At 46.0% G+C, this 26,142-nt stretch overlaps 1 protein-coding gene across 3 annotated transcripts in view; it reads left to right on the top strand.

Annotated features, from left to right (window-relative positions):
- Positions 1-11,784, top strand: part of Cep43 (centrosomal protein 43) — a 28,876-nt gene extending 17,092 nt beyond the window's left edge. For all 3 annotated transcript variants that reach the window (XM_050135884.1, XM_050135882.1, XM_050135883.1), the window contains 4 exons: positions 775-843; positions 5,409-5,448; positions 6,786-6,882; positions 9,665-11,784. In XM_050135884.1, coding sequence (XP_049991841.1) covers positions 775-843; positions 5,409-5,448; positions 6,786-6,882; positions 9,665-9,739 — 281 coding nt within the window. In that variant the 3' untranslated portion in view covers positions 9,740-11,784. The remainder of the gene's footprint in view (positions 1-774; positions 844-5,408; positions 5,449-6,785; positions 6,883-9,664) is intronic.
- The last annotated feature ends 14,358 nt before the right edge of the window (positions 11,785-26,142 follow it).

Below are 26,142 nucleotides of genomic sequence, written 5' to 3'. Positions count from 1 at the left end.
GGGCTCCCGGCCACCGGCTAGCTTTACCCAAAATAATTACATGGAAACTGTATTCTTTTAAACACTGCCTGGCCCATTAGCTCTAGCTTCTTACTGGCTAACTCACATCTTGATTAACCCATTTCTATTAACGTGTGTAGCACCACGAGGTGGTGGCTTACGGGGAAGGATCTTAACCTGTGTCCATCTTGGAGAGGAGGGCTATTGTGTCTGCCTGAATCTGCTTCTTTCTCCCAGCATTCTGTTCTGTCTACTCCGCCTACCTAGCTTTCTGTCCTATCAAAGGGCCAAGGCAGTTTTCTTTATTAATTAACCAATGAAAGCAACAGATAGATAGAAGACCCACCTACATCACTGGGACAATATTTCTGAGGATTTAAGGAGCATATGTGGACATCACCCTATCATAGCCAGCTGGTGTTTAGCCAGCAGTACGTGTTCAGAACATCAGCAGAACTTCCTGAAGTAGATCCACCGGGAGTTCACAGTCCTGGGCTTGTATACGTTTTTATTTTGGTGGTTATGTTCTAATAAGGAATGATATAATCTGGTTTCTCTCTATAACACAGGAATCCTTTGCTTTTTACCAAAAAAAAAAAAAAAAAAACCCTCCAGGAATGATAGCACATGAATCTGTCCTCTATTGATCATAGTTCTATTCTAAGGTTTTCTGTTCTCTTAGGGATATAGATGTCTCATCTGAGAGAAAGTTGGCATGGCTTAGAGAATGTCGCTCTGAGTTCCATTCACGCAAGTCCTTTCTCCTGCCTGCAGGTAAAAGAGGAAGCACGGTCCTGAAGGATCTGAAATTGGTCAGTGAGAAAATTGGATCACTTGGACTAGGTAACTAGGTTTCAGTTTTAGTGCGATTGTTGACATCATCTTCCAGATTAACGTCTACACGGCGAGCCTTCCTGCTGTCTTTCAGCTCCACTCCCAGCATCCAGAGTTCAGCCCTGTGCTGGGAAAGGGCCATAGCAACAGCCTGGACCATCCTTTGCCTTGTAGCATTCAGACTGTAGTAGGAACATGCCCTAGCCTGGATTTTTATGAAAGACCTCCAGAAGAGGCTGTGGCCAGACCTGGTGATCAAGTCAAAGCTGTATAACAAAGATGGTTTCAGAGAGAGTGGGTGAAGTTGGTGGCGGCGACAGAGCTGATCTCTGTGCTGGGAGTGAAGCACCCAGAGCACAGGGGGTCAGTCTGATGCAAGGCTCAGACTTGTGAGAGGACCTGTAGCTGTTGTGTTATTTGGAGCAGATAGTCAGTATGCATAGAGCTGGGTTCTGAACTCATTGCAGACAGTGTAACGGGGGCCTGGAGAACCTTCCCTCTCACGGTACAGCTGGGCTCTCGGCCATCTCTGTCTTCTGTGTGGATGTGATGTGCTCTGTTCTAAGGGCGGTGCTGTTCAGGCAGGCTGGGGAGAGAGAGCCGTGTCCTCTGTGCACTTTGTGAATGTGCAGGACTGTCCTGCCAAAGTTTCTAACCAAACACCCTGGATATAGCACAGGACCCAGGTGAGGACTGGATAGGTTTACATTAAGATCCTCACTATGGCCCTGACTTGGAGTAAACTGTGCTTTTCTTCTCTGTTGAGTGAGTCCAGTACCATCTACCTCGCTTTGAAGACTAAATAGGATTTAAGCATGTGTACATACATCAATAGGTACAGTGCCTAGCTCGGGTGCCTCAAATTCTAGATCCTTTTTGTGTTACTTTCTTCCCCATTTGCCGAAGAATATATGTCCTCTGAGCTGCCTGGATTCTTGTCCCACACAGTGCCCTGAAGTCCTGGTAACTGCTGAGTTGCTAGTAGTCTGGCCCTTCCTCTGTGCCTCCCGGTTGCTGGCTGGTGGCTGGCTAGGTGGGTCCATGCTCCTTCCTTCCCTGCTTCTGCTGCAATCACACCTGCAGGGAGTTCTTTACCCTTGCACCTCAGAATTGTTGCTCCCTCCCTTGACCACGATTCCTCAGGTTTTGCTCTGTCCCCTTCATTCTGACATCTTGTTTCACTTTGTGGTGGTTCACCTAGTGCAAGCCTTTGGGCTTTCCATTTTCACTGCTCTTTTCTCTGATGAAAGTGTGGTTCCCTCCTCTGCTGCTAAGGTAGAACTGCAGAGACGTCTCCTCTGGTGAAGGCAGTCCTGACTGACGTTCCCCCGCTGCTGGCATTTAGGCGTACCTCGAGTTGAACTTGGGGTGGTGTACAGCACTTCACCAGACTCACTAGAAGGGTGTAGTCTTGTTTAGTGGGCTACGGCAGTCATTTGAGCCTTGTTCTTGTTGACAGCATGCATGACAAGATTGCAGGTGCTCATGCAGCTAGAATGATGTCAGTGATGTGCCCCTCCCACCCTGTTCTGACCCAGAGAAGAGGATGAAGAGCAGCAGCTGTTGGAGTCTGCATGTGTCACTCAGGCCGTCAGCCACTATGTCATCCTTGGACAATCTGTAAATACCATTCCAGTGAAAACTCAATTTAGAACACAATCTGTTTTAGTTTAAATGGCATAATTAAGAGTAGGCAGATGAGCTGGTCATGTGGCATGACCTTTGATCTTAGCATTAGGGAAGCAGAGGCCAGCCTACATGGTGAGGCTGTGTTAGGTGGATAGCCCTTCTAGAGTTTAAAACCCAGCATGATGACCACTGTTAGTTGTATTGCACACTTGAAATTCTCTAAGACAGTAGATCTTAAATGCACAAAGTTTAGTTAAAGCAAAAATGCTTGATCGCACGACCTGGTGCATTAATAAGCTTGACAGTGCTAGTGATTTTACACTGTACATGTTAAGACATGCTGTACATTACATAAATATACATGGTTGTAGTAAAGGGAGAAGCAAAAGTTTGCAAGTGGAATGTTATTAATAGGCACTTTGCCTGCTTAAAGCAAGAGTGGTAAACTGTGGGCTGGAGAGATGACTCAGTGGTTAAGAGCACTGACTGCTCTTCCAGAGAACCCAAGTTCGGTTCCCAGCCACCACAATGCAGCTCACAACTGTCTGTAACTCCTTTTCCAGGGGATATGACATCTTTACACCAATACACATAAAGTTAAATAAATCATAAAAATTATTTTTAAAAAAGAGTAGCAAATTATAACAAATTCAATAAAGTAGAAAGTTCATGTAGTCTCCAGCACATATTTTGTGGTATTTGTTATTTTTTTTTTTCAAATTTATTTAAAATTTAAAAACCATTCTTTCTTAGCTCCGTTGGCTAATACTGGTCAGAATCAAGAGTGAGTGTGAAGAAAGCCAGTGCTGGACCAGGTGCCTGGGGTAAAGTCTTGGGCTGGAGTAGATATCATGTAAATAAAAAAAGAATCATTGCCTGGAGCAAGTTTTGCCAGCCTTTAGTTTAATATTTGTTCTGTTAAATGTTCCCTTTTCAGCTCATAACATCCATGTAGTAACCAGGAAGGCAGAGTCCCTCCTGTAGAAACCCACTAGTCAGTGAGTATCTTGAGTCTGATAACTCCTCATTGCACTTTCAAGCTGCAGCCCCAGCTGTCCTGCTTTCTTGACTTAGTTTCCTCTTTTGTCTGTGTTGGGCTTTTTTCCTGGAGACCCAGCCATTGTTTGTTTAGTGACTCCTGCAAACCAGCAAGATTGTGGTTTGTTTTCTTCCTTCTCTCTTCCTACTCTAGCAGACTGCCTGTTTTCTCTTAAGCTGTTGCAGCCCCTTAACCTTGGTGGCTAGACGAAGAGATGGACCTGGAACTTGTCCCTTCCTGTTACTTCTCTTCAGAGGCTCCAGGAGAAAGTCTCTGCTCCTCACTTGTGTGTGCATTTCTCTCACCTGCCATGGGAGGTCCCCCCCCCCCCCCCCCCCCCCCCCCCCCCCCATCATCTCCAGCTTTGCCACACATACGCTTTCTCTTACTTTTCCTTCCATCCTTGCCTCTCCTACTCACGGCTTTTCTCCCAGAAGCCCATGTCTGTGAAGAAAGATATCAGACCACTCTGCTGTGCCCTGCCCGCCTCCCGCTCCATGGTGGTTGTCCTCTGCTGCTGTCTCAAACACCTTCATTTTGTCAGGCTTTCTCTACAAACATATTCTCCTGGAATTTGAGCCTCTACTGCCTTCACAGAGTTTCCGTCCACTGTGGTACCTTTTTTTTGTTCTGAAACCTTAATGCCTCTCTCTCACTGTTGACTGCTGTCTGTGGAAGAAGCGTCACTCCAAAGTTTGACAACTGTATAATCAAATGCTATAAGAGAGTTTTCTGCCCCCCTTGATCTTGAATCCCCTCAAGTTTGCTCCTCTGTTTTGGAGAACCCAGGACAGTGATGGGCAGCAGCATTGAGCAGTTCACTCTCCAGCCAGAATTTTTCCTGCCCCAGGCAGCCTCCCCTTTGTCCCTGTGAATGTTCCCACAGCCATTCCTTCCCACTCTTCCTCAACTGCTCTGAAAGTCATGGGATGGAATAACAGCTAATTTGCAGTTAGTTGTCATTGAGAGATATAGGTTAGGTCGTAAATTTGCTCCCCTCAGAGCCCTGTGTGTGTGTGAGGAAGCTTGAGGCACTTGTGAGTTAGTAACAGCTCCTCCGTGTGTGGCCACTTTGCATTTGGAGCCTCTTGTGTATCAGACTGTGAATTCAGAATTTGTGGTTCGGGCTTGTTTGTGCTTGGGCATGGCCACGAGAGGGCACCCAGGGCCCTTCCGGGTGATGGGCCCACATGCTCCATTGCCTCTTCACACCTTCTGATGGTTTTTAAAATTGTGAGCAGACTATTGCATTGAAAGTCATAGCAGTTGGAAACAAGGTGACAAGAGAAATTGCTGGTACCGTGCTGTTGTGTGTCCCTTTTTCTGTTTTTGTGGTGATGAGGATAGAGCCCAGGTCCATAAGTATGCTGAGCAAGTGTTCTGCCATGGAGCCGCACACCCATCAGGTCACAGGGCAGCCTTTATAGAGTAAGCCCCTGCCTGAACCTAGAACACAAATAAGGTTTTCACTTTCCAGCATGTGGTAGAATCCTTAGACAGCGTTTATTATTTCCCTTCATTTAATGTGGTAAAAGTATTACTAAAGAGATGACTGCAATATATTTTTTTCTGCTGAAGAGATTGGCTTGGTGGCCAATAGTATGTGCTGCTCTTGCAGAGGAACCATGTTCATGTCACAGTGCCCACATGATGGCTCAGTACCATCTGTAGCTCTCCTTCCTGGGACCAGCAGACACATGGTATACATACAAATACATGCAGGCAAAATATTCCTGAATATAAAAATAAATAAATCTAAATTTTTTAAACACTATTTTGGTACTTAATGTTTTCATGAATCAGTATCATTCAGTAATGTTTTGGCAGGAAACGCTTATTTAAAAAAAAATAAGTATTTTTCTATAAGTGTGTAATAACGTATTTCTTTTCTTAAACAAATTACCAGGAACTGGAGAAGATGAAGACTATGTTGATGATTTTCATAGGTAAGAAAAACATTGAGATGAATACATGAATCTTTTAAATACTTTCTGAATACTAGTGTGGCACAATTACATTGTGGTTTACTTTATACTTGATTGAAAGAACCGACAGATAGCTTGTAACATGAGGGCCTGCTTGCTGGGGTTTCTGTCCTCCCACCAGGTCCCACAGCCATTTAGCCCCAAAGAAAAAAGACCCCAAAGAGGTCTCCATAAGTTATAAACTGATTGGCCCATTAGCTCAAGCTTCTTATTAACTCTTGTAACTTATATGAACCCATTATTTTTATCTATATTAAAATGGCACAGTACCTTTTTCAGTGGGGCAGGTCACATCCTCTTTCTTCGGTGTCTGGACAGGACTGGGGAGGAATGGGCTTCCTCCTTCCCAGAATTCTCCTGCTCTAATTGACCTACCTCTATGTCCTGTCTGGTTGTCCCGTTCCCCCCCATACTTCCTGCCTGGCCAATCAGCGTTTATTTAAAACATAATTGACAGAATACAGAATTTTCCCAGACCAATAGCTAATCCAAAATTATGTTTTGGAGTGACAACTTGTTACATTAGAACACAGACAAATGTGTGTGCTGTAGTGGGAGAGTCGTAAAGAGTAAGATAAAGAAGTGGTTTTAGGGTTGACCTGTTATTTGAAACCAAGTCAGGAGCTTATCCTGATTTTTCTTGTGTCCTTTGTCTTTGTGGTGGGCATTGTCTGTGTTTGACTTTAAAAAAACTGCCTTCATCACTGTGACATGAACATTTTGTTAGCGGTAACTTGTATGAATTGCCTAGTGATATGAAAGTAATATTTGGAGGCTGGAGAGATGGCTCAGTGGTTAAGAGCATTGCCTGCTCTTCCAAAGGTCCTGAGTTCAATTCCCAGCAACCACATGGTGGCTCTCAACCATCTGTAATGAGGTCTGATGCCCTCTTCTGGCCTGCAGGCATACACACAGACAGAACATTGTATACATAATAAATAAATGAATGAATGAATAAATAAATAAATAAATATTAAAAAAAGAAAAAGAAATTTAAAAAAAGAAAGTACTTTTTGCTATAGATATGATTAGAAAATTTAAATTATGCTTGAAAATTTTAACAGTTTTCTGATTAGAAATTTCTGACTGTATTACAATAATTATACTGTGTTTGGAGGTAAGAATATTGTGTGATGAGTGACATTTGAGAGATCTTTGCCTTGTGAGTTTTCTTAGATGACAGTGAAATCAATGTTTAATGTTGTTATATGTTACTTGTAGGATTAAAATCTTTGAAAATTTGAGCAGTGGTAGTTATTCTTCAGAATTCTTTTCCATCTTTCCCCTCTTATAATTAGTGCTAGCCACCGCTCAGAAAAAAGTGAATTAAGTATTGGTGAAGAAATTGAAGAAGACCTTTCCATGGGCATAGACGACGTTAACAGCAGTGATAAAGTAAGGCGCTAGCACATCTTTGGGTATGCTGTTTATTTGCCGATTTGCCAAGGGGCTTAGTAAATTTATATGACAGTAAAAAAATGGTTGAAAATTGCAAACAGTTTGTGACAGTTGCCTATTGTAAGTCTGAAAAAAACCTTCAAGGGTGTGGGAGGCTCACAGCTGTCTTTTGTTTAGTATTTGTACTCTGACAGGCCTGGGGTAAGGGTGGCCACAAGGGATCAGGACTAGAGCCAAAACTGTCTCACTTGGAGTTAAAGTGAGCTTGTATCTATGGGACATTTGACCACCTTCGGCTAGTTGAGGCCAGGTTGAGACAGAACTGCGGGAGGCAGCATAGCAAAGGACTTTGGTTTGAGGTTTAAAGCCAGGATTCCATCTGGGTTCCACACTGGAGCTTTTCACGCAATAGAGAAGAGATGAGCTCTGTTGTTCACAGCCTAGCTGGGCGTGCTGCCTTCTAGATGAGGTGGAGGTAGGCTGGGTTCAGATTGTCACATGAGGAGGGATCCCTCAAGAGAGGTTGTATTTTAAAATGAGTAAGCAAAATTTGGGTTGTGTCATTTTTAATATATTAAGTTTAATATATTTGTTTTCTGGTTTGGATTCCTTGAGATAGGATCCTGGTTTAAATCCTAGGCTGGCCTTGAACTCAGTATGTAGCTCAGGAAGGCCTCAAACTTGAAACAAGTCTCCTGCCTCTACCTTTCAGATGCTAGGTGTCATAGGTAAGCATGAGCCTTTATCTCAGTTTCCTTTTGTGGGTGTTTTTATTGGGTTTTGTTTTGTTTCGTTTTTTGACATAGGGTCTCTGGTGGTCAAGGAACTCACTCTATAAACCAGGCTGGCCTCAAACTCACAGAGATCCTCCTGCCTCCAATTCCCGAGTGCTGGGATTAAAGCTGTGTGCCACCATGCTCAGCTTCATCTTGGTTTCTTTTAAGGTGGCAGTATTACTACTTAGTGACAGTAGATGAGAAGCCATCTCTACTACCACCCAGTATACACGAGATGTTTGCCCCTCTTACCTTTCCACCGCTTGTCATCCATAAGAACCAAACACTGAGCTCTTGCTGAAGACCACTGAGGATTATTTGTTCAGATCTGTGATGGAATTCATGGTGAAGGTCAGCTGCTAACTCAGCCTCTTGGTAATGTCACAGATTTCAAAAGAGATAAAGGTTATCTCAGCAGTGAGCAGCTAAAGCAAGCATGAGACTGTGGGTGTGATCCCCGGCAGTGGGTGCACTGACTGAAGGGGGAAAAGGAGAGAGGAAAATAAGAACTCTGAAGAACAACTACCAGTTTTCAAATTGTCACAATATTGAACATTTTCACTGCTTTGATTTAACACAGTGCATGAGATCCTAGCCAGAGCAATCAGGCCAGTGAACGAGTAAGCTTCCAAATAGGAAGGAAGGAATCAAATTGATGTTTTCAGCCAACTTGATGAAAATACGTATAAAATGAAGGAGTCCACCTTAAAGCTGTTAGAACCGACATCAGCAGCATAGCTGTACACCAATGCAGTGTGAAAGAGAAACACAGCCCTGTGTTCTGTGGTCTTCCCTTGCTCTAAATCAAAACTAAAAGCCCCTCAGCTAACTGATATCCACTGTAGATTATGAAAGATCACCGTCATCCATAGTGTTTCCTTACTCTTCTCTAGTCTAAAACTAGCATTAATATGGCATTCAATTGTTTTGCATATAAAATGCAATACCTTAATGAGTTCATTATTTAATAATGATGAGAGTCAAAAATAACAGATCCAAAGTATCATTCTTAATCTATTTCTTAGTGTGTGGGCTTTTCTGAGTTTCATTTTTAAAATTGTAATGACTTGGGCTGGGCGGTGCTGGCGCATACCTTTAATCCCAGCACATGGGAAGAAAGCAAAGGCAGGCGGATCTCTGTGATTCCGAGGCCAGCCTGGTCTACAGAGCAAGTTCCAGGACAGCTATGGCTGCACAGAGAAACCCTGTCTCAAAAAATAAAACAAATATGTAGGAGGGAAGCCGCTTGTTCGTCCTGGCCACTCACAACAGACATAATCACACAGAAACTGTGTTAATTAAAACACTGCTTGGCCCATTAGCTCTAGCTTCTAATTGGCTAATTCTTACATTTTAATTTAACCCATTTCTATTAATCTGTGTATTACCACGTGGCTGTGGCGTACCAGCTAAAGTTCCCGCATATGTCTCCAGGGGAGCTACATGGCGTCTCCCTGACTCCATCCTTCTTTCTCCCACCATTCCATTTAGTTTTCCCCGCCTAACTCTGTTCCCCTATAGCTCTGCTTTAGGCCCAAAGCATTTCCTTTATTCATTAATGGTAATCACAGCATACAGAGGGAAATCCCACATCAAAAACAAACAAACAAAAAATCAAATAAAGGGAATAAAACTAACTAAAAAAAGTATGACTTTAAGGTTCCAGTAGCTGTTTTTGTACCGATGGTTGTATGCCAAGACTACTGTTCGAACAAGGGCGATTTACTTAAAATAATTTTATTTCTAGTATTTCCTTATATGCAAAGGAAAAAAAATAAGAAGTAATGGGCCAAATAAACAGCTCTAAGAGAGTAAGTGCCACAAAGTCCGGAGAGGAACCTTGTCCTCACTCGGTGTCCCCATTCTCCTGGTAGCCATCTCTAGTCCAGGGGTGGCCCTCCTAAGCAGGTTACAGAAGATAAAGAAATGATAGCAGTATACACTGACAGATGGATTCAGACTTTGTTGTACACTGATTCTTCTCTTTCTTTTGGACAACAAAGCTTGATGACCTCACACAAGACCTGACTGTTTCCCAGCTCAGCGACGTGGCCGATTATCTGGAAGATGTTGCATAGACAGGAAAGGAAGTATTGTGATCAGCAGAAGAGGAAGGACTTTCGGCTCCATGGTCCCAGTCAGTCACTCTTGCTGGAACGTACGCTCCTGCTGGTGCCTTGCATTTCAAAAAGACTGCAGATATTTTTAAAAGTTAACTTTTCAGTTTAGTAAACAAAATACTTCCTATATGAGCCTGTGTCTAGGAGATTAATATGCTTGATTTGGTTTAGCTTTATATCTCCAAGGAAATGGTATTTGGGCTCATGACAGCAAGGGCCCCTGAAGTGTCAGTGTTAAAGAGCATGGCGAGCATGGAGGCCAGTACAGCCGTACTTGTGCCGCTGTGTCTCCGGCTGCTGCCGTCCTGACCACACCGTGGGCACTAAGTGGGCTAGCCCAGAGTTGGTGAGCTGACCTGATAAATCTGTGATGCTGAAACGTACCAATACAAGGTAAATTGATGTGTGAACTTTATTTTGTATTTCCTTCCATTTGGAAGGTTTGTTAGACCATTAAGGTTATATTAAAGTTCTCTGTGCTATTAGTTTTGCTTGTTTTAAACTAGGAGTGGCTTGGACTCTTAATTGGCAGACTTGTCGCTAACAGTTAACATTCATCCTGCTGTCTCAAGCAGCTGTAGACGCAGATTACTTCAGTACAGTCTTAACTTATTATTTCTAAAGATGCCTTGAAACATCCAATACCAAAATGCATCTGAAACCATTAAGCAGTGCTTTTATTTCAGATCTGTAAGTTGATTATATTTAAATCCAAATTGGAATGAAATAGTAGTAATGGCCTAAGACCATGTATATTCAGTTTGACAGACTTTGAACACTGTACATAATTGTACTGTAGTCCTTAAAAATTTTGAGTCAATAATAGAATTTCTGGCAGATTTAATTTGTGCTGTTGTGTGTAGTGCTGCAGGGATATAGGCCACTGGCATTTGTAGTGCTAAAATATTTTAAATGTACATACACCATCATACTGCTAAGTAAAATTTAGGAATTGTGAAACTTTGATACATTTCATTTTAATTAAGACTGTTAAAAGTTACCTTTATTGCCGGGCGGTGGTGGCTCATGCCTTTAATCCCAGCACTTGGGAGGCAGAAGCAGGCGGATCTCTAGGAGTTCGAGGCCAGCCTGGTCTACAAGAGCTAGTTCCGGGACAGGCACCAAAGCTACAGAGAAACCAAAAAAAAAAAAAAAATAAATAAATAAAATTGTTTAAAAAATTACCTTTATTAATAAAAAGAGAAATTGGAAATCATCCATCCATGTTGAGTGAGTGAGCAGAAGCTGTGGTCTGTACCAATGCCACTTTCCATTCCATGATTTCTAAGTAGAGCAGTGACATTTCTCAGCTGTAGTGCAGAGGAAGTGAGAACGTAGTAAAGCTTCGGGCTCTGACAGTAGAGTCTGGCTCTTTAAAGCTAAGTGAAACTGAACTATAAACATCAAGAGGAAGTAGGACAGAAAGTGGGCCGGGTGGCCTGGAAGCCCCTGTGTATTTCTGTCCGCTGTCTGCCCTGACATGGTGCTGTCTGTTCTTCACGCTTTACCCTTAGAAACAGTGCTGTCTGACTGCTGTTAGAGACTGTCTCACCCTGTGCTGTCTCTTTAATGCCTTGTAGAAGCTCTAGAGCTGGTGGGCCTCTGGAGTCCGAATCAAACGTGTGATTTTACTATTTGGTAGGCACTGCAAGTGAGGGAGCTGACCCACCAGCATGGCAGGATGTGGCTTTCTCTATTTGAGGAAGACTTTCCAACAGTCAAGTACGAAATCGTCACTTTCTATTACCCAGTGACTGACCTTTTGGTGATTCTGGAGAGGGTGGAGAGAAAAAGCCGAACGGCAGCTTTGTGGTCAGTACTACAGAAAGGTATTGAGTCACTCTGATAATGTGAGGTTCAGCAAGGAGGAAGTTGTTTCCAGGTATTCCTTGCTTAGGTATTGTTAACCTGATAAACTTTAATGTGTAAAATGACAGGTTCTGCATATAATAATGTTTCTTTGGTTTAAAGTGAATTAAAATGTTGACCAGTGGTAACCTGTATTTTACAGTGTTGTTTTGTTCTTTAACGCTCACAGGACTTTGATTTGTAACAGTGCTGTGCTGTTTGCTTTACATGAGCAGCTCTCTTGCCCTCGTGTTGCAGCAGCAGTGATTCACGGTGCAGATGTTCCTCTCCCTCTCCTCAGTCCATCTCCTTACTGGAGCTGTGCACCCACAGCTGCTCAAGCTGCTGGTATTCACCTCTGCGTGTCTGAAATGGCTTCCCAGAGCCACACAGGCTGATTTTCAAAGAAACCTGACCACTAGACAAGGCCCTCTCTACACTGATATTTATCCTTGTGTTTTCTTTGCCTCTCGTTATCATGGGAGACAAATAATGTCATTCACTTGGGCTAGGATACCAACAAAAGACCAAAACATTCAGGTCTCGTTTAGTGAACTAGTGAGTTTATTGGAGCTGTTTACAGGAGCCCACACCAGCACACAAGACTGCATCCAGCATCCCTGGGGCTTCCAAGTCAGCTTGGAGCAGCTCTACTGAAGACTCTCCTTCTGGCAACTGTATTTTTCTGTCTAACCTTGGGGAGGGGAGTTGCACCAGCCTTGTAGCTTTCTAAGTTTCTCCCCCCCCAGAAGGGAGTGTTTGGGTTGGGAGGTAGCCACATGGCACTCACACTCTGGAAAGATTCGTGTCCTTGTGTGTTGTCTGAAAGCTCCAAAAGAGAGGAGCTTCTCTAAACACCAGTTTACCTGAAATTGCCTTCACATGGAGATGCCTTTTACAGCCCTGGCGCCCCTGCTGGCCCAAGAAGCAGAGCATCTCCAGGGCCTTTGGACCTGCTGTAGATAGGGAAGAGTCAGGAGAGCTAAGCGGCTGTCCTGGAGAGATGCCCAGCCCCAGCTCTGGGCACTGGACTAGAAAGTGGTCCCCTTGGTTCTCTGTCTGTGTGCACTAATAGGCCATGCTGCTCGGCCCCTGCTCTGTCCTAGGGATGTATTAGTGGGAAGACAAAGTGCAGAGGATAGTTTAGCCTAAGCAGGTGAACTCAAACCTATCCAGCTACTTAGGTTTGAGATGACATTTTTTTTCTGCCTAAATCACATTGCTGTGAAAGAATGATTGAATTTTTTTTAAAAAAATATTTATTTATATATTATGCATACAATATTCTGTCTGTGTGTTTGCCTGCAGGCCAGAAGAGGGCACCAGACCTCATTACAGATGGTTGTGAGCCACCATGTGGTTGCCGGGAATTGAACTCAAGACCTTTGGAACAGCAGGCAATGCTCTTAACCACTGAGCCATCTCTCCAGCCCCCAGAATGATTGAATTTAAAAATTTTTTTCCTGCCGGGCGGTGGTGGTGCACGCCTTTAATCCCAGCACTCGGGAGGCAGAGGCAGGTGGATCTCTGTGAGTTCGAGGCCAGCCTGGTCTACAAGAGCTAGTTCCAGGACAGGCACCAAAGCTACAGAGAAACCTTGTCTCAAAAAAAAAAAATTTTCCTGGCGGTCGTGGTGGCACACGCCTGTAACCCAGCACTCGGGAGGCAGAGGCAGGAGGATCTCAGTGAGTTTGAGGCCAGCCTGGTCTACAAAGAGAAACCCTGTCTCAAAAAATAATTTTTTCCTTTATTTGTTTTATGCATATGGGTATTTTGCCTGTGTATATGTCTGTGTACCAAATGTGTATAGTACCCACAGAAGCCAGAAGGTGACATTGAATCCCCTGGGTCTAGAGTTATAGATGGGTATCCGCCACCATATAGATGCTGGGTCTTGAACGTAGGTCCTCAGGACGAGCTCTTAACTGCTGAGCCTGTGGGGGTTTTGTTTCTTTTACATGGGTTCCTGCCGTGTTGCCTGGGGAAGGCCCCAACAGTCTTGCCCTTCTCAGGTTTTAGGGGCTGCATATGTTTATCACTGTGACTGGCTCGCATGTGAATTTGGATTTTAAGTCATTGGACTAGGATTGAGTGCGGAAGGTGGATCGACAAGACATGTGACCTTGTGAACTTAAAGGTGAATTCAAAGAATTCTATTTACAAAAAGGCCAAGATGACAAGAATAGTTGAGAAACTTGGCCAGAGCGCCCCCCCCACACACACACACTGAGGTAGTGACATGGAAAACTGTCACTGAGTGGAGATCAGACTGTGCCTGGGTTAGATCCCAGCAAGATGGTTTGTGGGTATAGCTTACACCTTAGAAAGTCTTGCTACCAGAACAACGTGGGTGTCTGGGCCTGCGGCGAGGTTGAGCAGTCTCAAGTCGGGCTTCACACTGTAGTCCTGCCGGGCAGATCTACTTCCACAGGCAACACCTCGGAGGCTCCCAGACTGCCTGCCTACCTTTGTGGCAGCTGTGTGGATTGAGGTTTGTTCCTGTAGACTTGCCCCTCTTAAGAAACAGGAAGCAGGAAGGGCCTCATCAGACGTCTGAGTCCATGCTGGCATGAAGGGAGTGGATAAGGAGACCCAAGATAATCTTAGTTTCTGCCATCTCAATTGGGAGCTTGGTTTCACTTATTAGAATTAATCTCTCAGTGATTCAATGAAGCATCCGTGTTGCACATGTTTTATGAGCTGGAAGGACTCTGGACATGTTAACCATTACTGTTGCTGTGCTAGACCCTGTGGAGCAGGGGTATGAGTGGGAAGGACCTTTCTTGGCACAGACATAGTCAGCAATGATGGAGGCAAGCTTTACTAAGGAGAAAGTAAAAATGAGAGAAACTCTCCAGAGAGCGGTTTCTAAGGAAAAAAACAACCATTAACTTCCTTGTCTGGGGGATGTGACCATGGCAAAAACTAGACAAAAGCTGAGGTGATTACTTGTGAGACTGGTTACTCCCTGGGCCTCTATGGAGGCCCCGTGCTCCCCATCTTCGTGCCTTGGTAAGTGCTGACCCCAGTGTCTGCGGCTGGGCCCTTCCACTCTGCCCTCCCCCACCTTGCCGGTGTCTGCTGGCTGCTGGTTAAGGCTGTGTTCCCACTGTCCACCCACCCGGAGCTTCTCTGTCGCCACTCCAGGTACCCCACATCTAGCTCCTGTCTGTGGCGTTCTCTCCTAGATGAAAGTCCTACTGCTTGCTCTATTGCTTAGTTGCTTCAGAAATAAGGACATATGGAAGGACAGTAATGCCTCAGGGCTTTGGGCAGGGGGACAGCCTGCCTGCTGTCATTGGTCCAGACTCTGTCCTCATCTCCTGGTTAGCTTGGTTATCTCATATCTGGCTACAAGCAACCACATCCATCTTCCTCCGTGTTGCCTCTAGATGTTGCCATTTTAACCCTCAGTCTTCCTCTGACCCCAGTCTGGTCTCACTGAAGCATGTGTGTTGGGGAGCAGCCTTGACAAAAACCCCTCTCGCCAGGGCAGAGGCGCGGGGATTTAGAAATACAGTAAAGAGTATGAAGACACGGATGAAAATAGTAAAACAGAGAAACATAGAATAGTATTGGGAGGGCGTTCCAGTGAGTACTGAAATTCGCCCGCGTTTAATTTCCAGTTGCTTAAAATAACCCTGACCACAAAAGGTAGAAGAAAAAAAAAACTGCCTTAACATGATGCAAGGAAATGAACAGACCAGTAGTTAAACATTCTGTTGTTAGAACAAAACAAGTCATGCTCAAACCCTAGACCAAAAACATTATGTGTCGGCAAACCACTCCCTGGGGGGAAATCAGTGCTATCTCCATAAAGGAACTGGACCCTTAGTTGGATCCTTAGACTTTGTTTGAGGTAAAAACACACCTACTTCTCTATTCTTGAAATACAAGGGCTGGCTATTAGCCACACCTGTTGACAATAACCTTGAGAGCAGAGCTCTGAGCTAAATATGGGTGGGGCCTTTGAGGTAGAAACAGGTGACTTAGGACTAGTGGTAAGTTCCAACTCACTGACCTTGGGTCAACGTGGAAATAGGCTCACATTTTTGGCTTACACACACACACACACACACACACACACGAGCCACCTCCCAGGCCCTTTTCCTTTCCCACCTACAGCTCCTGCTCACTATGCAGTTTCTAAAACCAAATAGCAGCTCTCTGGAGGTGAGGATCGCCAGCAAGTATTTACCTTCTCTCCCTTCCCTTCTCCCCTCCATGGTGGCCTGGGGCTTTGGTCTTTCTGACCTGGGATCTGAGCTCTAATAGTACAGTTTCCTGCCTCTCCCTCTAGCTGCACTGGTTCCTGGACCTAGCATAACCTTGAGTTGCTGTGGCCTTGCCTGGGCTGGCTGTGTTGCTGTATTTTACCTGCCCTCCCCATTCATGTTCACCTTGGCATTGACAGTCTTCCTTCATGTCAAGGCTCAGGTTAGAACCAATTTTCTGCCACTGTGCAAGCTGAATTCTAATGGCCCTCAGGCATGGTCTGTAATGCAGAGCCACGGCACCCAAGAGTTCACCCTCTCTGGACCCGACCACCTCTGTGTTCAGGTATGAAGGCAGTCCCCAGCCTTTACTGGAAACTGCAGCATGCAGTCTAATAAAATCCCAGAGACAGATATTGGGGTTCAAGCTGAAAGACAAGAGAAGCAAAGCAACCAACCACTAGAGAGCTCTTACCTCTACAAAATCTTCAGACTGAAAAGAGTGAGTTCCTGTCTCATCCCACCTTATATTCCTCTCTAGTGCTGGGATTAAAGGCGTGCTCCACCACCACCCAGCCCCTATTGCTAACTAGTGTGGCTGCTGGGGTTAAAGGTGTGTGCCACCACTGCCTGATCTGTACAACTGACTGGTGTGGCTAGCTTTGCACTCTGATCCTCAAGCAAGCTTTGTTAGATCGTGAACAAAATATCACTCTAGGAAGCTTTCTGTGAGCCTTGAAGACCTCGCACCACTGATGCTCTACCCCTGGAACTCAGCTTCCTGGTTAACTCTGCAGCGGAGTGAGAGTGACTGAGAAAATGTACAGTGCTCCCACCACACTGCATGGAGCTTGACAGATGGCGGCACAGACGGTGCTCCCGCCACACTGCATGGAGCTTGGCTGAGATGACGGTAGGTTGTGCATGGAGACAGATCAGGAAGAAGCAAACGTCTACCAGAAATGCTCTTGGATTATGGGATCTGTGATTGACAATGCTCCTTGGATCCTGCGGAATAAGCAGAGGGTCACTACAAGGGAAAAATGTCCCTAGTAAGGAGCATGGGGGTCAGCAGAGACACGAAAAGTTGAGTGACAGACAGAGTCCTTGTGCGTGGCCCACTGACAGCATTATTGGGCGAGTCATTCAATCCCAGCATTCCCAGTTTCCCATCTGCCAGAAGCTGTTTTTAAAACAGGATTCACAATGTAAACCAAGCTGTCCTCAAATTTATGGCCCACAAGTAATTGCTGGTATTACAGGCTTTTCCCACCCTGGCTGGCTAAAACTTTGTTTTAAAATCTATTTTGGCCAGGCGGTGGTGGCACGTGCCTTTAATCCCAGCACTGGGGTGGCTGAGGCAGGTGGATCTCTGTGAGTTCAAGGTCAGTATGGTCTACAGGAGCTAGTACCCAGGACAGGCTCCAAAGCTACACAGAGAAACCCTGTCTCGAAAAATCAAAAAGGAAAAAAAAAAGGATCTCGTCTGGTGACAGTGCAGCCATTCTTGTCAGGGTACCTGCTGATATGAGGTGTCTTTTCCTTTTAACCTAGTTCCTTCTTTGAATTTATCTTGAAAGTCACCTTCTCGGTGGCTGCTCCAGGACCTACAGCAACCTCTCAGCTTTCCACTGTCCTCCCTAGCAGGATGTGTCTGCCTCCCTGTTTTTGTGCTGCCTGCTGTGTAACTAGCCCAACATCTGCTGGAACTATTGCTTTCTATAGCTCTATGTTTTTTCTTTAAGTGCTTGAGATTAAGAAGTAAACCAGGGAAACTCCTGGGGAGGGAGAGAAGCCCACAGGACCCCTCAGCTCACCTCCGTGGGGATCTGCGAAGCATAAGACCTTCCTCCTCATTTTGCCAGCCAACCCTGTCTGTGGGAGGACCTCCCGCCCTTGCTGAGCGCCAGGTGGCCCTCTTCCCAGAATATGAGTCACGTCACGTGCCGTCCCACTTACTGCGGTCTCTCACCAGTGGCCCGAGTTTGTCCAGTTAGATTTAAAGCATTCAGGGAAGAAAGCTTTCATAGCTGTCTGTGAGCATTTAAGGAACCATGACAGTCTACAGGATGCTGATTCTGAGGCTAGCATGGCACGTTCTGCACAGCTCTGCAGCAGCAGGAGAGAGGGGGCTGCCGGAGTCCTCCACCTCTCAGCTCGAGGAATAGTGTTTCCTTTGTTCTGTTATCCATCTGCGGAGGAGAGTCTGATACATAATAAAGACGGGTAACACCACTGCCTTCGTGGTGGTCTTTGTATGCACATACATTTTCCTGTGTGAGTGCTGTTGTATGCATGCCAGGGTGTGAGTGTAGAAGTCAGAGGACATCCTCAGATCTTGATTTTCACCTTCCATGCTGCTTGAGACAGTCGCTTGTTCCCTGCTGTGTGTACTGGGGTAGATGACGACCCTCACGTTCCTGTGTGTCCTGTCTCTGCTTCAGACCTCACTATAGGAAGTCTGGGATTGCAGATGGGCACGGGGGATCTGAACTCGGGTTAATTAAATAAAACTAACCTGGGCTCAGAGAGGCGGGGCTAGCAGCTAGTTGACAGGAAGTAGGAGGGAGGAGTGTAGCCTGGGTCTTTAGTTGGGGCCCTGTGGAAGGAGGGGCTTCCAGTAAACCAGCAAAGAGAAAGCCAGTGGCTACTCTAACTCGCTGATTTCCACCCGACCTTGAGTTTTAGTAGAACAATAGAGATTTAGTTAAATCTGCCTTTAGCAGCAGCAGCAGAGCCACTGTCTGGGGAACAGAGCCTGGTCACTGGGCCACTAGTAGTTTAAACTGTGTGTGTGTGTGTGTGTGTGTGTGTGTGTGTGTGTGTGCATGGGCGTGCGGAGGTACACCAGGGCACATCTGCCATGGTGAGCATGTGGAAGGCCCTCACCTCCCACCATGGGTCCTGGGAATCAGGTGGTCAGGCTTGTACAGCAAGCACTTTATCTTCTGAGCCATTTCTCCAGCCCTATTTTTTTTTTAATAAACATTTTCATACAGTATATTCTGGTCACTCTTTTCCCACCCTCATCTCCACCCATATCCACCAGCAACCCATCCAACACCACACCTTTCTCTTTAGAAAACAGGCAACAAAAAAAAAAAATCACGAGGAACACAGAGACCATGCAGAAGCTGTTCAGTTTCATGAGGTCCCATGTATTCACTGTTCCGCTGTCATTGTCCTGTTTAGAAAGTCCTGTGCCAGTGAGTTCGAAACTATACCCCAACCCCTTTTCTATCACACTCAATGTAGGTGTCTCCAGCACCATCTGAAGCCTTAAATAGTAATCAAAACAGATGTTAAAGTGAGGCTTGGGTCAAATAACTAATTGTGTGTGTGTGTGTCCTGAGCGAAACGACAAATACAAATGGTGCTCACTCAGGGAGATGAGGACGGACCGCGACCTGCAGTCATACAGTGCCCAGCTCCTGCTGGGCAGGCGAGACCCCCAACTCTCCCTCCTTGCTCTTGGGGCAGTGGGAGACTGTGGAACCAGAAATGTGGCACTTCCCTCCCCACGACACGACTTCTCCCTGAATGACTGCCTTTGGAGATGGAGTTGGTGCTGTGGGGTCAGCCCTCGTGCCTCAGTGGGGGCCCTGGGCAGCAGACTGCAGGTCAGGCAAGGCCTGGTGAAAGACGATGAGACTACACAAAGAAGCCAGGGACCTTACGATTCACCAAGGGAACACGCTGGAGCCATCCATCCCTGGTGCTCAGGATGTAGTGAGCACCGGGCTGGCCTTGGAGGTTTGGGAGAACTGTGCTCAAAGTCAGTGAAAGTAGGAACTAAATGTCTTAAAAACTCACCTCCAAAGAGCCTTCAGAAACATGGTTTTGTTTGTTCCGTTGGTGTCTAAGCAAGATCACATAAAATGCCCCACCATGAGGACAAAGGAACTAGGTCATCCACCCTGTGCGCTCTCAGATCAAGCTTCTGGGCTCTGGGGGTGGCTTATCAAAAGGACTTTTTATTTCTCAGAAAAAGAAAAACAAAAATCACCATGGGCTTACAAAAATACTTGGCAGCAAGCCCTAAGAGACACTAGCTTCTTTACATTTTTTTCTCTGCTGAATGTGAACTGGGGGCTCCGAAAGATCGGAGGAATTAACTTTTCTAGGCTACCGCTGTAGTTTACCGTGGAAACGCTTGGGAAGGTCCTGGGTTCAAGCCCAGGTTCAGCAAAATAAGTAAATAGGCAAATGAAAGCAAAGACCTGCAGATGGAAATTGTATGTAATTGAGCAGTTTTTGAATGACAAATAAATACTCCCCTGGCTTGCTGCACTGCATATGAATGAAGAGAGAGTGGGGGCAGGGTGTGGATATGGATCTGAGGAGAGACTGCTGAGACAGGAGCTGGCGGGAGAGGAGTCTAGGAGGGGGACAAGCTTAGATTTTGGATTAAAACATCCACATAAAAACTCGGTGTATCTGTGAACATCTGTACACCAGTCCCAGGGAGGCAGAGAACATCTGTACTCCATTCCGGGGGGGGGGGCAGAAAACATCTGTATATCAGTCCCAGGAAGGCAGAGAACATCTGCAGGCCCAGGGAGCAGAGAACATCTGTATATCAGTCCCAGGAAGGCAGAGAACATCTGCAGTCCCAGGGAGGCAAAGAACATCTGTACTCCAGTCCCAGGGAGCAGAGAACATCTGTGCTCCAGTCCCAGGGAGGAAGAGAACATCTGTACTCCAGTCCCAGGGAGCAGAGAACATCTGTACTCCAGTCCCAGGGAGGCAGAGAACATCTGTACTCCAGTCCCAAGGAGGCAGAGACAGGGCCCTTTGAGCTTTCCGATCAGTCCTGTCGACCCCCAAAATGACAGGTTCCAGGCTTAATGAGAGTTTTTGTTTCAGAAAGTCAACTAAAACCTGGGTGAGGTGGGCTCAGCAGGTGAAGCTGGGTTGACCTCAGTTCGGACCCCAGGGCCCTGTGGAAGAGAACCAAAGACTGTCCTGTGCATGGTAGCATTCCTACGCCCTCTCCCTCCCATACACATCCAACTGTACATGTGGATAATAAATAGAAAACACTCGCACATGCATACGTGGGTACACACACGCACAGAAAGAAATATAGGCCAGGTTAGATTCGTGCCCAAATAGGAAGACTTGCAGAAGATTATCTTGCTGTTCCTCCCCCAGATAAGCCGAATTTTCCACTGTGGTTTGACTTGTGTGGTTTTAGAAGTAATGTACCTGCTGAGAGTGAGTCCTGCCATACAGCAGCGCTGCACTGAATGAGTCCTTGTTCCCCAGCCCTGACTCAACCCATCGCCTTGTCTAGCAGGATCACTTGAAAACTCATCAGCTCAGTTTTCTCTTTAAATGGAAGATTCACCAACTTTAATGTTGATCCTGTGCTTAGGATGCATTTCAGTTGTTGAAAGAATTGTTCCTTGATGGTTTAGCTTCTTTTGTGAACTCAAGGCCATCCTCCTCAATGTCAATTACCATTTAGTATTTTCGGTGTTCCGGGAGGGCCAAGCTCAGTGTCAGAGGCTACCATCTGTCAGTCACGGCTTAGCTTATGGCCTTTGGGTTACGTCAGACAAGATCCATAGCAGATAGCATCCGTCACAGGCCAGTTCTGATGCTCTGTAAATAACGACACTAAAAATGTCAGATGGGTGATACCTTTTGGTTTCCAGAAAATTCAAAACAATTCTCATCATCTGTGGCCTTATTAATTTAAAGCAATCTTTGGGAATAGTCTTTTCTATTCCTAATAAAAGAAAAATAAACCAGACAAAGAGAGGCTTGGGGAAACACTGGAGAGATGGCTCAGTGGCTAAGAGTGCACACACCTCTTGCAGAGGACCCAAGTTCGATTCCCAGCACCCACATCACGGTGGCTCACAATCACCTGTAACTCCAGCTCCATGAGGATCCAATGCTCTGACCTCTGCAGGCACCTACCGACATGTACACATACCCATATATAGGCATTCATAATAACAATAAAATAAATCTCTAGGGAATGGAGAGATGGATCAGTGGTTAAGATGACTTACTGCTCTTCCAGAGGAACTGGGCTTGGTTCCCTTTCAAACAATTAGAACTCCAGTCCAAGGGGATTTGATGGTCTCTTTCAGTCTCTGACGGCACCTGGACTATTGGTAAACATAAACACAGTGCACACATAATAAATCTTATTTAAAAGGTCAGGTGCTGTGAATTTGAAGCTTAAGGAAAATTCTTCCCTATAGAAAAACCCCTGTGTGGCTGCTCCTGACAGCAAGCCTTTCGTGCGTTGTGTTTGCTGCGGGAATGCTGGAACAGAACCTGTAAGGGAACATCAGCAGGTGCCTGGGGACCATATTCCCACAGGGCCTCCATCAGGACTTTGAATAGTCCTTGTTTAAGACCACATAAGCCTCCTGTACGGGTATGGTCTTTCGAAGATTTCCCCAGGATGTAGAAGGTTCCAGGCACATACCCTCTGAGGAAGAGTCCCACATGTCTTGAGTGCTGCAGATGACTCGGGCCACGAAGGGGACAGTGTCTAGGGATTCGCACACAGGCAAGACCCTAATGGTCCAGAAACAATGGGAATGGACAGGGTCAGCCCAGTAACCTAGCAGAGTCGATTCTAAGGGTTGAGAATCGAGAGAGGGCTCAGTGGTTAAGAGTGCTGGCCGTTCTTCCGGGGGACCTGGGTTCCATCCCCAGCATTCACACAGTTCACAACTGTCTGTAAGTCCAGTTCCATGGAATCCGACACCCGACACCAATGCACAGACAAACAAATACAATATTTTTTTAAATTCCAAGGATTGGGGGAAGGCTAGAAAATGTATATTGAATGGAATGCAGTGAGGTTGGACATTTAATCTTCTGTATGTTTATGGAGTGAGCAAATGACAGTGAGCTTGGGGCTGTGGCAATGGCATTGCTGAACTCCACCTGACTCTGGTCGGAGCCTGGTGTATTCTGTGTGTCACATGCTCTGAACACGCTACTTCTCGTGCTTCTGGGGAAGCCCCACTCATTCCAGCGGGCCCCTCATAGGTGTCTCAGTTTCAGGTCCCCAAGCTGGGTGCCCTTTAGTAGAGTCTGGGTGCTGCCTGAGAGCGGCTTGCTTTCATGATCTGGCCTGCTGTGGGAGGGCCTTGGTGTTCCCTCTCCACTTTATTCTCATGACCCCAGCTAAAGTTCCCCATGGGCAAGAAGATGAATCAATACCACCCCTCACCGAAGGCTTTGTCAGGGACCTGGTGCCCTAAACCTCCGGGGAGACATAGAGAGCTCTGCCCTATCCACAGGTCTTCTGGTCCTTGTGCCCCAGCTTCCAGCTTCCAGTTACCTGAAGACATACCTGGCTTGTCTCTGCCTTCCTTTTGATCCCAGCATCTACAGGGGTTCCGTGTTTTCCAGACCCCTTTCCAGGGTCTCCTGTTCTCAGACCTACCCCGTGTGTCCGCTCTGTCCTCCCCACAGCCTGTGGTGGCCCCCTTGAACTTCAGCATGTTCAGTCATCGTTGTGGCCTTCTTGGTGAGAACACGTGGGTCTCGCCATCCAGGTGACAGAAATGAGGCCAACACACGCTCAGCATAAACTATAAACTCGGGCTTCTGCTTTCTCTTACTCTGCAGGAGGTGGCAAAGCAGACTTGCTCTTCCTAATGAGAAGGGGGAGGGGGATCCAGCCCTATAACTTCTCCTGCACCCACCCACCCCAGAGCATAGGTGAGAGACAGCCAAGACATCAGAATCTTAGGGAGAATACCAGGGGGAGCCACGGGATGCTGGGAAGGGAGAGGAGAGCCTGCCATGGGGTCGCTGACTGATTCCAGATTTGGCAGCAGGAGGGAGAGCAGATGCCTCTGTGGGTGGGAACACAGCAGCCAAGACATAGAGACTCCTTAGAGGCCATGGGTGGCATCTGCTCCCAAGGTGGGGCCTCCGAGAACAACTCTCACTGATACTGTTGTCCATGGGTGACCCCCAGGGTGGCAGGAGAGTTTGAGGAGGTGCAAGAACCTGGAACTAGGCTTCTTCAGGGACACACGCTTGTTTGTGGGTGGTGACCCGTGGCCCCAAGGGACAGATATAAATGTTACCCTTTCCTGAGAGAAGAGGAATTCGGACTCTGTGGCTGACAGACAGCTCCAGAAGGGCACTTTCTCCCACTAGGATGGGCACGAGGAAGGAGACCTGGGCATGCTGTCCACGCCCTCTCCAAGGTCTGTGAAAGATGTGGAACAATAGGAATGGCTTCCTCCGCCACTGAGCTTCTCAGCGAGTCACACTGCAAACAGTGGCCAGGTCTGGGGAGCGGTCTAGGTGAACCTGGAACAGGTGAGGTAGGAAGAGGTAGGGCGTTGACTCTGCCCTTCAGTCTGTGTGAACAGAAGCAGTCTCACCCCAGGGGTGTAACTGGCAAACAACCCCAGATCTATCTCCACTCCTGCACTGACAGCCACTTAGCGCTCCAGTTCAGCCACATACAAACCATTGGAAGACATGAAGGTATCTATGTAATGCTGTGTTTGGACCTTAAATCCTCTCCAAAGGCCCATGAGATCGGTCCCCTGAGCAGACCAACAGGACGTGGTGGAGCCTTCAGGAACTGAGACGTGCGTGAATCTCTCTTCTCCTTTCTTCCTCTCTGCCCCTCCCCGTCCTGTGCTCCCACCACAGAGATCTGCCTCACTACAGGCCTAAGGCATCACATCCAATTGGCTAGGAACTGAAACCACCAAATCTCTGGGCCAAAGCAAATCTTTTCTTACTGAAGATTGATTTATTTGCCTGGGTTTTTTGTTATAGTTAACAAATTCATTTCGCTTCTAATTTCTAAGTTAACTTTAAAAATGAGGCTGAAGAAAGCAAAGCAAAAACAAAACAAAACAAAACAAAACAAAAAAAAAAACCAAATCGGAAACAAACTCATCTTAAAAGGGGACTAGTTTCATGTTGCTGCTGGGACTAGCATCAAGTTAGGGGAGGGAAGGGCTTGTCTGGCTGAGCTTCCAGGTCACACTCCCTCACTGAAGAAACCCGAGAACTCAAGCAGGAACTTGAATGAGAAACCATGCAGGAGCATTGCCTGCTGGTGCACACACAGGTGCCTGCTCAGCAGCGTTCTTATACAGCACAGGACCATCTGCTTAGGGATGGTGCTGCCCACAGTGGGTTGGGCCCGCCTACGTCAATTGGCAACCATTACATTTCCCTGTAGACACTCCCACAGGCCACTCTGATCCCACAATCCCTCTACTGGAAGTCCCTTCTCACACTGACAGGAAAAGCAAACTAGGGCATAAAGCCACCCCTAAAATTAGGTTTGCCCCAGATGCTGGAACTATATGATAGACTTTAAAATAACTAAAATACATATTATTATACGTGATAGACATATTAATGTGTGTAACATGTTTATTCTATGCTAAAATACCTGAGGGAAATGTAGCACACATGGACAGATGGGAAATCCAGGCCGAGGTAGAGACATCACACCACAAATAGACATGTGTATTAAAATATGGTGCTAGAGAAAAAGAATTTGATTTCTTTTTAGGTGATAAACATGATTTATGAAAGAAGATATAAAGGTAATTGCTTTCTAATTCTGTCGTGGAGTTTTGGTGTTGGTGGTGAATACATACATAAAATATATTCTCTACTGAAAGTGTAAACTTTAATATTTCTGTTCTGAATGTCAATTCTAACTGTATAGAAGTCCATTGAGTCAGATAGACTTTGAGTCTGATTAACTTTGGTTTGCAATGTTTTTATTTGCAATGATTTTTTTCATAATAAAGTTCATTAAAAATAATGAAAAACAGATACAAAGAATTCCTTGGCACACTCACAAGTGGGTCACATCTTCCCTGAATATAAATTTGAGGGCTGGTCAACAAGCCATATAAGGTGAATGAGAGCGAAGGAAACGTCCTTCCACAGTAGAGGATTGAGGGGCCGTGGCAAGGATCAAATCTACCCACAGTTAGAGCCCCAGAGGAGGAAAAAGAACAGGGCAGAAGAAATGTTGAGAGAGACTCAGACAGTTACAGTGGAATTCAAGGCATTTCATTGTGGACAACACTCCATGTATGTTGGGTCCCTCACCCAATCAAACCCAGCTGCTGCATCTCATTTGAGGGCTCCATTTTGCATCTGCCTCTACGTCTTAGGGTTGTGCCCAGAATGGGTTTGGAGTCGCCTAGGAGACACACTGTTCCATGTCCAGGGTGTTTCCGGAAGGCTTAACTGAGGACAGAAGACCGTTGTTAACTCTGAATGGCAGTGACTTCATCCATGGGCTGGGGCCCAAGGCCAAATAAA

Source organism: Alexandromys fortis, unplaced genomic scaffold, assembly GCF_014885135.2.
Source record: "Alexandromys fortis isolate MF-2015 unplaced genomic scaffold, M_Fortis_MF-2015_v1.1 scaffold_23, whole genome shotgun sequence".
Taxonomy (NCBI): Eukaryota; Metazoa; Chordata; class Mammalia; order Rodentia; family Cricetidae; genus Alexandromys; species Alexandromys fortis.
This window is presented reverse-complemented; position numbering and strand designations above follow the sequence as displayed.